The sequence below is a fragment of the Cupressus sempervirens genome, chromosome 6 (genome assembly GCF_028749045.1).
Source record: "Cupressus sempervirens isolate cs-2001-9-10 chromosome 6, ASM2874904v1, whole genome shotgun sequence".
NCBI classification, from domain to species: Eukaryota; Viridiplantae; Streptophyta; class Pinopsida; order Cupressales; family Cupressaceae; genus Cupressus; species Cupressus sempervirens.
This window is the reverse complement of record NC_143123.1, coordinates 508,702,105-508,717,053: the sequence shown is the minus strand read 5'-3', so window position 1 is coordinate 508,717,053 and position 14,949 is coordinate 508,702,105. Positions and strand designations below refer to the sequence as shown.

The window sequence follows — 14,949 nt, the reverse complement described above, 5'->3', positions numbered from 1 at the left end:
ATGCCATATTATGCAAATAATGCAAGCCTTAGGTGCTAGCAATCAAACTATAGAATGGACTTTGTAGTTTGTTCCTGATTGAAATTATTTGCCTCATTGCTTGTAAAACTGCATCACACTTCCTCCACTTCCACTTCCACAATGTCCAATAAAATCTTGAAAAATATAAAGCCAATCCTACAGATTCTAAGGAAAGTGTGAGGTCAACAATTGCTTCCAGCAGGTTGATGCACTCTAAGACATTAGATGTGACAGTCACACATCTCTCCAGTAGAGATGCAGCTATACCAAGTGGGCTTCTCCCACCTTGTTCAACGCACTCAAAGCTAAGCTTCCCATTTCCTTAGCCACAATATCCTGCATTAAATTACACAATATTGCTGTCAATCGATTACAAATTCTTAATTCCTACAGTTCAAGCAAACAACAAGCAGTACCATGCTCTTTAGCTTCTCAACTTCTGTTGAAATGATGTCAACAAATTGAGTAGCCAAACGTGTGTTGGAAGCTACAAAATTCAGCAGATTAGAGGATGCTTATTATGAATAGCCCTGCAAAAGCCAACATAACACCTTTTCAGTTTGATTAACATTCTTCTTTCAACAAAAGGCATGCAGACACAGGGGTTGAAGTTGTTTACCTTGAGCCTCTGAAGCTTTCTTTGTTCAAGATTCAGATTAATTTTTATCCATTGTTGTTCAAAAAGTAATATCAGTTTTGTACGAGCACTTAGTTTTATGCCCATTTCATTTGTGTTTACATATACAACATTTTCTAATGTTGGTAAAATTGACATTTACACAATATTATATTTGCCCATTTCATTTATGTTTACATATACAACATTTTCTAATATTGGTACAATTGACATTTACACAATATTATATTTCAAAAATCATTGAAATAGTACAGGTGACATTTACACACCATTATATTTTGGTGAATATTGCTTTCACCTGTGTGACCTATCCAGGTTAATTCCATTTAGTACAGTACATGTTATTGCTTTTTTTTTCAAATTTAACATTTATTTTGGTTTTCTAGGTCATGGCTAATTTTGCCCAACCTTTCCTCCAGTAATACATCAGAGCTGAATACTCTACAACCAGGGTTTAATGTGTCTATCAATTGGAATGTGCATCCTCAAACTAAAATCCAAAATCAAGTATGCCAAGTTACCTTTTGAATGCTTTAAAAAAATTTCTAATTCTAAATTTAATAAAAATGACTCATATCTACTTCCTCTTATAAATTAATCTCATTTTCTTTTTATTTTCTACCTAGTAGACTCCAATTATTTTTTGTATTTATAGTTAAGCAAATATTTCAAAAAAATGTATTCAAATCAACTCTTGAATTGGAATGTTCTACAACGTTTAAACCTCTAAAGAGATTAGTCATGTGTATATGCCTCTATTTTATATAAAAATTTGATTATATGCTATTGCACCTCTTTCTCGTGCAAGTGCTAGTATTTAATTTATCATATTACTATTATAGTTGTATTTAGTGTATTAATCGAATATATTTTATAACTTTATATCTTAAATATGTTTTAAAAGCTTCATGTGCAGTATTAAATTAAAAGTAAAAATATAAATTTTGAAATGGATAATAGTAATCACGAGTTACTCCTTTCGGCAAATACAATAACAGTTTGTGAGGGGAATGTTCAAAATTAAATTGTATGAAAGTTTTGAGAACCCTATAAGGTCGAGCAGATTTTCCCTAAAGTTCACCAATTAATATCTTAAATCTTTACTAAGGGTTTTTTAATAGCTTCATTGTTTGTAGATTGATTTTTGTGCAGTCCCGACATGCTCATTGTCGAGCAGTCGTTACACTTATACAAATTACAATGGTGGCAGCCTCACAATGTCAGCCGGTGAACATAGTCACTCCAGGTCAGACATAAATTGGACGAAAGCTGAGGACTCTTAAACCTAGCAATGTCACATGTTCCTACTGTAAAGCCAAATTAGTAAGCTGCATCTCCCGCTAATTATTCTCTTTGAGTTTTCGAAGGCAGTTAAAAATGGAAACAGTGAATGCAAGTACGGTTCTCTGTTTTGGTTTTCTTTGCCTCGCAACAAAAATCGGAGAGCCGCATTTTAAAACGACATGAAATTGATTAGCAGTTATCTGAAACGAAGCGACAGTTATGATGATGGACAGTTATTTCTGAGGTAAGTCGATCGGGAATAGTCAACTTCAGTTATGGTCTAGGGTTTGATCTCCGTAGGAGCAAACAATGGGGCTCACAGGTTGTTTGCGAGAAGAGTACAGTGCAGAAGACAAAGCGGCTTGCAATGCACTATCAAAGGAATTAGAATGCTTACAAATATGGCTGGAGGCCGCCAAGATGCCAGCGGCTTTGTCCCATGTCAAACCCTGGGAAGTTTGCCATCAATCGGAGTATCGAATTTCGCGAAATCTTTCAGATGTAGTAAAAACTGCTGCTTCTGAAAATGATCGTATGTCGTCGGATGAAATGCTGGACTTTTCAGAGCTGCGGGAGCCTGGCAGCACTGCAGAGCGGCAACATGACAACGATGTGAGCGAAATTCCGGTAAGAATTATTAGTACAAGGCAATTATTTTGGCGTGAAAGGAAATCTCAAGAAAATAAAATATTGAAATTTACATGCATATCATGATGTCTACGACTTTAAAAGATCGTGTAAAGTAAAAGATATTGAAGTTTGTGAACAAAGAAATTTGATTTATCGGAAGTCTATAAACAATGAAATCTCGAATTTATCACCGAAATCAGTTTCGTTGATGATGAGCAATTAGCTCTCTGGAAATAAAACATAAAAAATAATAATAAGAACATGAAATCAATTTCCCTGATGATGGGCGAGGTATAGCTACATCGATTCAGTTATAGCTACAATTAAAAGAGAAATTTCTGAAATTATTGTTTAGTGTTTTCATTATGACAAAAGGCCTGAAGGCTACAAAATCTCAAATGAAAGTGTAATGGCAATGCACGTTTCTTACAGCTATATGGTCCCATTTGATATATGCATGATTTCACTTCGCTATTGTATGCAATCAGGTTCTCCTTATTCTACATCTGTATGCCCTTGTTTATTAATAGGATTCTGTTTTCATTCCATAATTGTATGCAATCATTTAACTACTGCAAACTTTCCTTACATTTTTCTGCGTGTTCACAATTTTATTACACTCTAATTTTACTGTTTTACGCAGTCATTCAACTGTTGTACATTTCAATCCTACGGCGGTAGGAATTTATTCAAAAGTTCTACACCTTCTTCCTATTGTTGTATTCAAATTTCAACCATAGACTTGTTTTTTGTACAGTACTTATTTTATCTTCATCTAAAAAAAAGAGACATTGCAGTATATGACTCGGGACAATAGGCCCCTATGGATGCCGTCACAGGCTAGTTATGGAAAGATATATAAGACATAAAGATGCAAAACAATCAAAATTGAAATAGTAAATTAGAATTATTAAATATTGAACATTGAACATTAAAATATTAAATAGTCAAATCAACAAATGAAATAGTTCTATTATATGAATATCATATGATAATAGATATCAAAAGTATATCTGATCATAAAGATGATTACATACCATAATATTAAAATAAGTAATGTGGTGAAGGAGGCCTCTAAACATTCCTTGAAAGGTCGACAAACTTGTCATCACTGGAACTACTAGACTCTCTAAGGTTAAGAGCCACAAGGGAACACCAACAAGCCCTGTATCTTAAGCATCCTCATCCTCCTCAATTTGTGATGGCTCCTCTGGCTCTACATCCATTATGTTCTTGGACTCTCCTTGAACACAGTTGTCTTGCGGTCAATGATACACAAGACACTATGTACAACAACTAGCTTCTCTTCCCTTTGAGAGGTAAGTTTGTTTCTCTTAAGAGAATGGATGAATCTATAAGTCGACCAATTCTGCTCAGAAGTTGAACAATTGGAAACTTGAGGCGACAAACAAATGACTAGTGTGGTAGTCATTGATTTCGGTCCATAACATAGTTCCAAGAATCACGGCGATTCATGCGATTCACGCGATTCGGCGATTCGATTCAAGCCAAACGATTTTTTGTGAATCGGTGAATCGAATCAGCGATAAAGGGTTTATGAAATAAGTTACTCACTAAATTTCAAGGGTTTTTTAAATTTTCCGATTCATGGCCGATTCACGATTTGATTCGGCCTTGCCGATTCCGATCCAATTCCGATTCTTGTTACTTTGGTCCATAATAAGTCCACCACAAAATAGGATCCTCTTGTGAAAACAAAATAGGACCCTCTTGTGACATATTTTATTTCCACCTTTGCCGCAACCCTATGAGTAGCAAATTTGATCCACTCAATGTGAACCATCCTAAAAGTCTCGGTCACTCATCCTATCAATGCACCTGAAGAACCCTTCCTTCACCTCGTAATCTTGATTTGATGTAACTCTACTAGGCCTAGGCATAGGCATGTACCACTTGGGATTCATTGTATAAGTAACCATGTGTAAGGGAGTGTTTAGGCTGTCCGATCTGCACTGAATAATAGGCTGAAAATACTTACTGTAGAATGCTAAAGTGGCATCTCTCTCTTGTACAACTGCCTTCATCTAGTCAAGCATAGAATTAATGCACTAACTCACCTCTCCAAGATTAGGTGAGTCCCCATCCCCATATCTGATGACCTATAAAATTATTGATGATAGAGATTATGTATTTTGCATGACTCCAAACTACTTCACTCTTCACTATCTCCTTCACCCTCTTCCCTTGCTTTGTAGTGGACCCATCCCACCGATTCCACTCATTTTTCATAACCATGAGCTCTAGTGGCTCTTGCAACTCAAGCATTCTCTTCCTAAGAATGAAATAGGATGGATATTTGGTCTCAACTAGTTTCAAGAACTCTTTCTTTGCAAAGCTCTTGAAGAAAGCATGTGAACTGTGGTGGTTGTAGATATACAACAACATATCTTCAGCATTGCTGACCACTCCCTTAATTTAGTCAATCTTCCCCATGTCCTTAAGTGCATTGTTCATGATATACACACAACATGAAGTCAAATAAATATGTCTATATGCTGCCTCAATACACCTCCTTGCAGCTTTGCACACGTGTTGCATTTAACGCTACTTGGACCACATTTTGTGGCCCAATCTTCTCAATAACTGTTCGAAAGATGTCAAATCAAATTGAAACCAACATCTTTTCGACGCCTTGAACATTCAAGCACCCCGAGAAAGAATGTCCCCTTTGAGCATGTTACTATGATATTGACGAGTGGACGGTGCCTAATGTCCATTCACCCATCCATAATAATGCTGCATCTAGACTCCTCCCAAATTGCCCTCATGGTCTCCATCGTTGAATTGGTTGTGGCATACTCTTTATCGAAGATTGTGGTCCACAGTTTGTGCTCACTTGGTGGCACAAATGACAGTCCTCCCCCTTTGCCTCCATTTACATCACCTCCTTAGGAGATTGAGCTACATGAAATGGAATGCTATCGGGGAAAAGGAATCTGCCAATGGAATACTCTATCTGCTCTTTCAGGCGAGCATTAAACAAATCAGCTATGGGGTTACTTTCAGTTTGCATCTTGTGTTTCCCCTTGCCTTTTTGTGCTCCAGCCATAGCACTATAAGTGGATGAAGGTCTTGATGTTGCCCTTGGCAATGTTATTGTTTCCTGCTGTAATCTGGGAGTAGAAATAAGTGGCTGCCCTTGTATTTTCTGCTCATGCAATGGTTGAATACTTTGAATTTATTGCCTACCAGACGATCTAGTAGGCATTGTGATTCCCAAGTCATTTGGAACACCTCAAAGCTTGTTGAACTCAATTCTATAATGTATAGATTTTTAGCCAACTATAAAATTCACATGCTACCAAACCATCCTATACCACAAATTTTATATTGTTGAGCGTAATAAAACAATAATGTAATTAAAGATAGTGATAGGCTTGAGTAGTTAGGTAGCAAGGGATCGTGTTGGTGTAATGTCCCCATTTCCAAGATCAATTTTATTAATAGAGTTAATATAAGGAATAAATAAATATAATATAATATAATATAATTTAATTCTAATTGCATTCAATAAAGTTAAAATAAATAATAATATCTATTTCTAAGATTAGATTTAATAAATAACAATAATGATAAATAAGTATTATAACATAATCTATCATTTTTATCAAATTAATATAATATAATGTTATATCCATTGAATACAATATAGATGAATCCTTGAATAAATATATAATTAATAATAAACCTATTATTATTATTACAAATATTTTTTTATTGTAAAGATATATAATTAATATGATTCATATAATTCATGATTATGTGCAGTTAGTAACTATCTTAATTACATATTTTCACTAAAATTATATTAATCAAATATTGTAATATAAACCAAATCAATATATGAATGGTCACAACCTTAACAACCAATTTTCCCAAGTCTTAATTAACAACTAACATACTCAAAGAAATACAGAGATTACTTCATTTTCATAAGAAAACAGTTTAAATCAGTTTCGTTCATATGAAAGAGATTGACGGTTAAAATCAGTTAAACAAAATTTCTTAACTAAGAACTTAAAACACCATCGATGAATTACTATAGAAATTAAAATCCACATACCATGGAATTCGAAATCAGAAATCATTGTAGGGATGCTTTTGCAACCACCTAGATTAGTCCACAAATACCACTATAACAATATCAAATAACAACTACCATCCAATACAGCCATATTAAAATCAAATGACTATTATCCTTAAATACCACTAAATAAAATTAGGGCATCACTTACTACTGTATCAGTTAGGGCTTCAGATACTACTGAATCAATTAGGGCTTTCAATAACATTGTATCATTTAGGGCTCCAGATACCACTGAATCAATTAGGATTTAAGATACCATTGTATCGTTTAGGCTCCAAATACCACCGAATCATTTCTTTCCTTTCGATTGCTTAACTGTGACAATATCATAAGATAGAAGATATGCTCATATTTATTATTCATATAAATGAAAGGTTGATATAACAATTCATCAGATAAATCTCTCTCTCGCAGCTAACGATGACATAACTCAATTAATCTTACCTTTGTCTTGCATATACATCATAAAAATAAAAATACTTGTTTTCGACAAACAATTGAATATATAGCTTATCTTTGTCTGTTGTACATTTGACAACTTGGAAAGAGGTGAAACATTGTTAGGGGCTTAACCACCCAACCTCGGACTATAACTTATCCCCATACAATCTCTAACGAGAGAAGTCCTCCCTACCTGTAATAGACAGGGATCATCTTGTCATCTATTGAGCATTTTGGTATCTAACCACACCACTTGACTTGACAACAGAAGTTACAATAACAGGATCATGCATGAGCTATTAAATGTTTCCTTTTAAAAATGATAAACATTGTTATGTAATAACTGATACTATTTCATGTTATTGCAGATTCCTTTCTCTCACCTCTTCACCCTTCTCTTTGGCTATACAGCCGGGTGAGTCCCAGGTGTTCGGAATCTCAGAGCAAACGACTCTGTCAATTATTCAAGAAGATTACCTACATCCAGCATTTTCACAATCTATGATTACATGATTATGTTCTTAAAAGTTTTCAGAATTGATTGTCTAATTCTAATATCCAGTGACATAATGATTTATGGAGCCATACTATGGTTACTTGATTATCACTTGCCATGATCTAATCTATTTTAAAAAGAATTAATTCTGTAATATCAACCAGATATCAAACAAGATATTAACTTGATAAGTATTGTAGCATATTGCTATATAAATCGGAAATGCTGTAGCAAATTGGTAGAAGTTACATTTCAATGTATGGTTTTGGGTTAATCAAATAACCTAATATATTCTGTAAGATGAATGGTGTTTGCTGAAAGTTCAACAACCTGTCTTAATGCTCGTTCCGAGTATAAATGTTGCTCTCGATTTGTGGTTGGTATCATGGAAAAGACGAGTGCTTGAAACATATAAAAGTCGGGTGTCTGGATCTTGCTAAATGATTTTGTATCTGCACTTCTTTTAAAGAAAGAGACTTGCATAAATATTTATCAGCTGACTTTTGAAATTTATTGACAAATGGTTATGAATCCATGCTATAACACATCAATATGCTTATTGCTAAGCAACTCTTCTAGAGTGTAAGTGATGGTAAATCACAGCTACAGCTATGGAAATCGCTTGTAAAAACAAATGTCATGGAAATAATATGAATTGGAATGGTTTTACACATGACCTGCTATAAGTTTGGGTCTGTCCTGAAGTAATTGCAATTCTATTTGGTAACCAGTTCTCCTTCCATTGCTGTGGACGTATCCAAAATGCAGAGATACCTAATCTTCAATGATGATCGAATCACATATGGCAGAATTCTAAGGCGCTGCTAGTGAATGGAAAGTGCAGAAATAACAGTGAATTTCAACACATGAGATATCTGGAATTCGGGTGTTATGGAGACCGGAGAGAACACTGGAAACGTAGCAGAAGATAGTTGGGTGTCATGGATTATATGTCCGTCTCTTCTTACGGCTTCCATATAATAATGAGAGAGCGATCAAAACTTCTTGGCTTCCGCTGGTTAAAAGATTATTGCCGTGACTAATAAAGGAAGTTGGGTATGCTTGAAGATATAACTCGGGTGAACAAAAGAAGTTGGATATTAGGAAAATAATATATCCCTGCCTCCCTCTCAACTCATGTTATAAAAAGGTTTAAAGAAGACTCTCTGGCTTCCGCAACATAAGAATTATCTTGGCAAATAAGAATGCCAAGTGTTAAATCGGTTTTCAAACAAGAAAACAAATAAAAGATGGAAAAAGAGTTGGAAGGTTATAATTCAAATATTATTATAATCTCATATTTATATTTGTACATGTAAATATATTAATGGGGTGACATCACTTTATTATAAATTATTATAATATAATGGTGCCATTTCATTTCTATATCTATACGTACGTATATAGATATATCTATTGTAATAGTAAGGTGAGAGGTCATATTAAATCCTTTGAGGTACGTTTTATATTTTAACTCAATTATTTATGTTTCTTAAATTAAATCTCTTGCTCGTCATCCTGATGATGGATCACTGTGTGTGATCCGAAACGTTGATGCAAAAAACTTAAAACACAATCAAATTCTAGAAGTACTAACCAGTTTTTACTAATGGATTGTGGAAATCAAATGACACTCGTTTCTTAAATTATTAATTTAAATAGCTTATGCGGGTCCCACAGATGTATCCCGTTTTCAAGTCGCTAGGGTCCTCAACCCATTTGCCCAGTGATGGTGATGCTTCTATGCCTAATTCTTTTTTGACAATGCTTCCACCCTTTCGACGTGTTTCTTGCAAGGAAATTCTCCCTAATTAAATCATATTATCATAACAAGTTATAAATAATTATAACGGCTGCCTTTTTAATTCTATGAATTAGTGATAAATAATCAATTAGCATGTTATCTTCACATGGAATTATAACGACTAACCATCGTATCATTTCACAGGATTATAACCAATTTAACCGTTAGTGAAACAATAATGACATACCCATATAATTCACTGTATGTAACTCATGTACTATCAATATTAAATAAAAGACACATTCAATTCCAACTCACCGCACACAAAGTCTCCAGTGAAAGAGTTTGTAAGAATCAACAAGTGAAGGTTAAATCTCAACTCAAACAAGAGATCTGTAGGGAAGATATTAGGAGAGTTGGAAACAATAAAAAGAAGAGCATAGAGTATTGAAGACATATCAGAATTTATTCCTAAGAGAAATAAGGGAAAAGACTCTTGGGGATTGCGAGGCACAACTATTTGAGTTTTATATATAGTGAGCATGGTTTTTAAAGCCAATTTGATACAATGAGAATGCAGTCACCAAATACTAAATTCCTTTCAGTAAAACTATATCTACTCAACCAATGGATGAGGATATACAAACATCAGTGAACAAAATGAATGAAAATAGTATTGAATAAAAACATATTTTATTAATTACAACAAATTATAATCAAAACCACACATGATTCATGACTAATCATATATGCATAATAATGAAATCAGAATAATATAAGTGCCAGAAAAAATCCCCTCAAACATTGAAGAATATCCTATTAATCTCTTTCATATATATCTTGTTCAAAGCGGTCAATCTAAGCATTTGGTCTATTATCAAGATTAGTTATATGTCGAATGAATTCAAAATCAGAGAGCTTGTCAAACCAAACTGAATGGAAAAATCATCAAACTCGAAGATCGTATAAGGAAAAATCATCAAGCTCAATATTATAGAATTAGCAGGTCTAGGAGAATACAAAGGAAATAAGAAGCTAATGTAATAAGAAGAATCAACACAACAAAAATAATGCTTAGTAATAAGAAGCTGATGTTAGGAGTCTTTAAGGATGGAGAATTAAACGAATGATCCCCAAGGAGGGACATTACAGTTAGTTGGTCTACCTAACCAACCAAGCACTATTTAAGAACATTGGAACATGAATGATGTACTTGTTTTGGTAATCAATAAAGAATATTGTTTTCCCACGCAAATATTTGGTATGCTTATCATTGGTAATAGTTTCTTATGTTGATAATGGTAACATTGAATTCATGCTTTAGAATACTGTACTATAACCATTCTACATTTTGGTGCCGTTGCGTAATTTCTAGACTAGAGGTCATATGATAAAAGGGATGGAGTAATGGACAAACCATTATTACCACAAGTAGTAGTCACAAACAATGACAAGGAAGATGAAGAAATAACAAGGGAAGATCAAGTGACATGAGACCTGGTGGTAGCTTGGGAAGTTTTTGTTGACCAATACGTGCAAAGGGAAGCCAAAGAGAGTAGTTCCAGAGAGAGCAGTACGAGAAGAACTTTCAGTTCCACCAACAGTGTACGAACTCCTTGGACAAATAACTCAGTTACTAGCAATAAATAACTCCAACAATTAAGGGAAAGAAACACACTTGAATTGTAGGAGCAAGAAAATCCAAGAAGGACAGTGAGACAATAAAACAATTCATCCCCTTGATTCCAAATAAGGACTCGAGGCGAGTACCTAAAAAAGAAACCGAAGGAGAAACTGCCCTATGACAAATCCTACGTACTAGCAAGCAGGAAGAAAGGCGTTACCGTCTAAGAGGGGCTATTAATCAAACTCAAGTGCCAAACCAAACAAAAGAAAATTTGATTGAAAACACTATAAGGGGAATAGCCAATTTGGCAATCTCAGAAGTACTAGGAGGGAAGGAGGGGTGGACAGACCTGGAAACCCTAGCACGAACAAAGCATTGTCCTACTTAAGAACAAAGCTCTAGTTAAGCAGAGGGAGAATTACATGGAGAAGGAGAAGTAACTGGGCCAAGTACGAAAGGAGTACTCCTGTCAGGGGGGGATATATCCTGATAGGACCTAGTATTGAAGGAGTAATCTCGTCATGAGGGAACACTATCCCATCAGGAGGGAATACCCAAGGGAAGAGTGGGATAACCAAGATGGCGACAGACAAGCAAAAACTTCCTAGATTCATAGGAGAAGCATCAGAGGATCCAACATGACTTTGTAAAACTCGCATAACCATAAAGAGTGGTTAAAGGCATTTTTGACCACCTTAAGGGGCATTACCATTGACTAGTACACATATTTGAAGGCCGGGAAAAAGGCTACATGGAAGGATCTTTGCACAACCTTTGAGGAAGAATATAAACTCTTATGGGATGGTGATGAGATAGTAACAAAAATATACAATATAGGACAAGGGAAGAATAAATCCGCAAGAGCCTATAGGAGGATGAAAGAATTGATTGGGAAATTGGAAAACAAACCAAGAGATGGGTTAAAGAAAAGATGGTTTATTGAGGGGCTAACTCGACCCTACATGGAAAAATGAAAGTAGTACCACCATCATCTTTTGTAGATGCTTGAACTCATGCAATGGATTAGAAAGCGAAAGCAAAACGTCAAAAGGGAGGAGGCATGGAAGCGAAAGCAAGAGTTTCGAAGAGAGTGGGGACGAGTCTAAAACAATCCAAGCATTGAGAAAAGATATGATGAGGATGATGAAGGAAGTGACAACAAGCAAGGAGGAGAAAAAAGAAGGAAAATAATTATGGTGTACTGACTGTGAAAATGACGGACACAAAAAGAGGTTGCCTTAGGAAGGCCTTCTGTGACATTTGATTAAGGATTGTCCTTTTAATTTGGAGGCACAAAATGCTCAAGTATTCTTTACATTAGGGAAGACAATCCACACCACCTTCCACTCCCTCGTGGAACACAAACATGTACTCATCACTTGGAGGGTACCGAAATAACAAGAGGGGAAGTAATAGCAATAGTAATAAGAATACAACTAGGAGCTGAATCCAATTGATTCGAGGGGATGCACCATGATACAATGCACGAGGTGCAATGAATAGGTACATTTTTCTTGGGCTTGTCAGAGTGGAGGACAAAATAGAGGAATGCTCTACAAGTGGTGTGGACTTGGTAACCATGAGGATGCCAACTACCCTAAACAAAAAGGTGTGAACATGCTAGAAATTGTAGACCTTGGGAGGGAAGTGTTGGAGTTAATGTTCCAACGGTAGTCAATAATAATTGTTGCACATGTGGCAAGCCTTGTTGAGTTGCTGGCAACACAAGTTTAGTTTAGGATTGAGTCAAAGAGTTTTAGTTTGAATCAAGTTCTTATTGTAGTTGTTTTATGTTAGGTGTCCATAAATTTTAGTTAGCTGTTGAGTTTGTGTGTGTTGTCAGTCATGAAGTAGTTTTTTGTCAATCTAATTAGCAGCCATTTAGGAATGTTGTTGAGTCAAGCTGTTGTACAAATTGGCATCTATTATTCAATAAAAACAAGCTGAAAGTTCTTTCTTCTTGCTGTTCTATTTTTCCAATATGGTATTAGAGCTATCTTCCTGTTAAGTTCTGTCTGTTAGAGAAGAAGTTGTTAAGAAGATGAGGTCAGGAGAAGAACCACCGGATGATTATGATTTCATTGAAGAATTTGTTTGATTTTGAAGAGATCAATGCTTTGAAAAATAGGAAAAGATGTGGTAGAGTCTAGATGGATGCTTGAATAGTTTGAGGTGCTATAGGATTGGAGAAGCTATACCTTTACGAGGGTTATGAGGCATTCCATGTGGAGATGGTGTGTCCAATAGTTCGGGGAGATCTGAAAGTCTAGAAGCTTGGCATCGTTTATGAGACATTTCATGTGGAGATGGTATGTCCAATGGTGTTTCGAAGTTGGATGATAGTTGCATAACTATGAGAAAGTCTTACTCCTCTATGACATATTTTCAAAGTATAATTTCTACATAATGTTTCCTTTAGTTGTCACATTAAGTGGGGGTGTTGGAGCTAATGTTCCAACAGTAGTGAATAATAATTGTTGCACATGTGGCAAGACTTGTTGAGTTGCTGGCAACACAAGTTTAGTTTAGGATTGAGTCAAAGAGTTTTAGTTTGAATCAAGTTCTTATTGTAGATGTGTTACGTTAGGTGTCCATAAATTTTAGTTAGCGGTCGAGTTTGTGTCTTGTCAGTCATGAAGTAGTTTGTTGTCAATCTAATTAGCAGTCATTTAGGAATGTTGTTGAGTCAAACTATTGTATAAATTGGCATCTATTATTCAGTAAAAACAAGCTGAAAGTTCTTTCTTATCTTCTTTTTTACTGCTGTTCTATTTTTCCAATAGGAAGTACTAGCCATCAAAAGAATGCATGCTAGGAAACTCACATATCTTGATGTAGGCACGAAGAAATAGAGATTTGAAGAAGCTAGAAGGATATCCATGATACCATGTCAAAGGAAGCAAAAACAAGTACCTCTAAACTCCCCTCCACTAGATCTGTATCAAAAACTAACATCAGGCAGCAAGTACTAGAGGCCACTTAGGCGAAAGCCAAACCTCAAAAGGGAGGAGGCATGGAAGCGAAAGCAAGAGTTTCAAAGAGGGTGGGGATGAGTCTAAAAGAATTCAAGCATTGAGAAAAGATATGATGAGGATGATGAAGGAAGTGACAACAAGTAAAGAGGAGAAAAAAGAAGGCAAATAATTATGGTGTACTGACTGTGAAAATGAAGGACACAAAAAGAGGTTGCCTTAGGAAGGCCTTCTGTGACATATATTAGGTATTACGACATTTAATTAAGGATTTTCCTTTTAATTTGAAGGCACAAAATGCTCAAGTATTCTTTACACCTTTACACTAGGGGAGACAATCCACACCACCTTCCACTCCCTCGCGGAACACAAACATGGATGCATCACTTGGAGGGTACCAGAATAACAAGAGGGGAAGTAATAACAATAGCAATAACAATACAACTAGGAGCCGAATCCAGTTGATTTGAGGGGATGCCCCATGATATAATGCAAGAGGTGCAATGAATAGGGACATTTTGCTTGGGATTGTCAGAGTGGAGGACAAAATGGAGGAATGCTCTATAAGTGGTGTGGTCCTAGTAATCGTGAGGATGCCAACTACCCCAAACAAAAAGGTGTGAACATGCTGGAAATTGTAGACCCTGAGAGGGAAGTACTAGCCATCATAAGAATGCATGCCAGGAAACTTACATATCTTGATGCAGGCACGAAGAAAGAGAGATTTGAAGAAGCTAGGAGGCATATCCATGATACCATGTCAAAGGAAAGAAAAACAAGTACCTCTAAACTCCCCTTCACTAGGTTTTTACCAGAAACTAACATCATGCAACAAGTACTAGAGGTCACTTAGGCGAAAGCAAAACCTCAAAAGGGAGGAGGCATGGAAGCGAAAGCAAGAGTTCCAAAGAGAGTGGGGATGAGTCTAAAACAATCCAAGTAGTGAGAAAAGATATGACGAGGATGATGAAGGAAGTGACAACAAGCAA

At 35.6% G+C, this 14,949-nt stretch overlaps 1 protein-coding gene across 4 annotated transcripts in view; it reads left to right on the top strand.

Moving 5' to 3' along the window:
- The first annotated feature begins 1,737 nt into the window (after positions 1–1,737).
- The window catches only part of LOC149553254 (Spc97 / Spc98 family of spindle pole body (SBP) component), a 159,522-nt gene continuing 146,310 nt past the window's right edge, over positions 1,738–14,949 (top strand). For 2 of the 4 annotated variants that reach the window (XM_089788718.1, XM_089788717.1), the window contains exon 1: positions 1,775–2,569. In XM_089788718.1, coding sequence (XP_089644844.1) covers positions 2,252–2,569 — 318 coding nt within the window. In that variant the 5' untranslated portion in view covers positions 1,775–2,251. Of the gene's footprint in view, positions 2,570–14,949 lie in introns of all 4 variants that reach the window. The other 2 variants (XM_089788715.1, XM_089788716.1) reach the window with 2 other exon arrangements.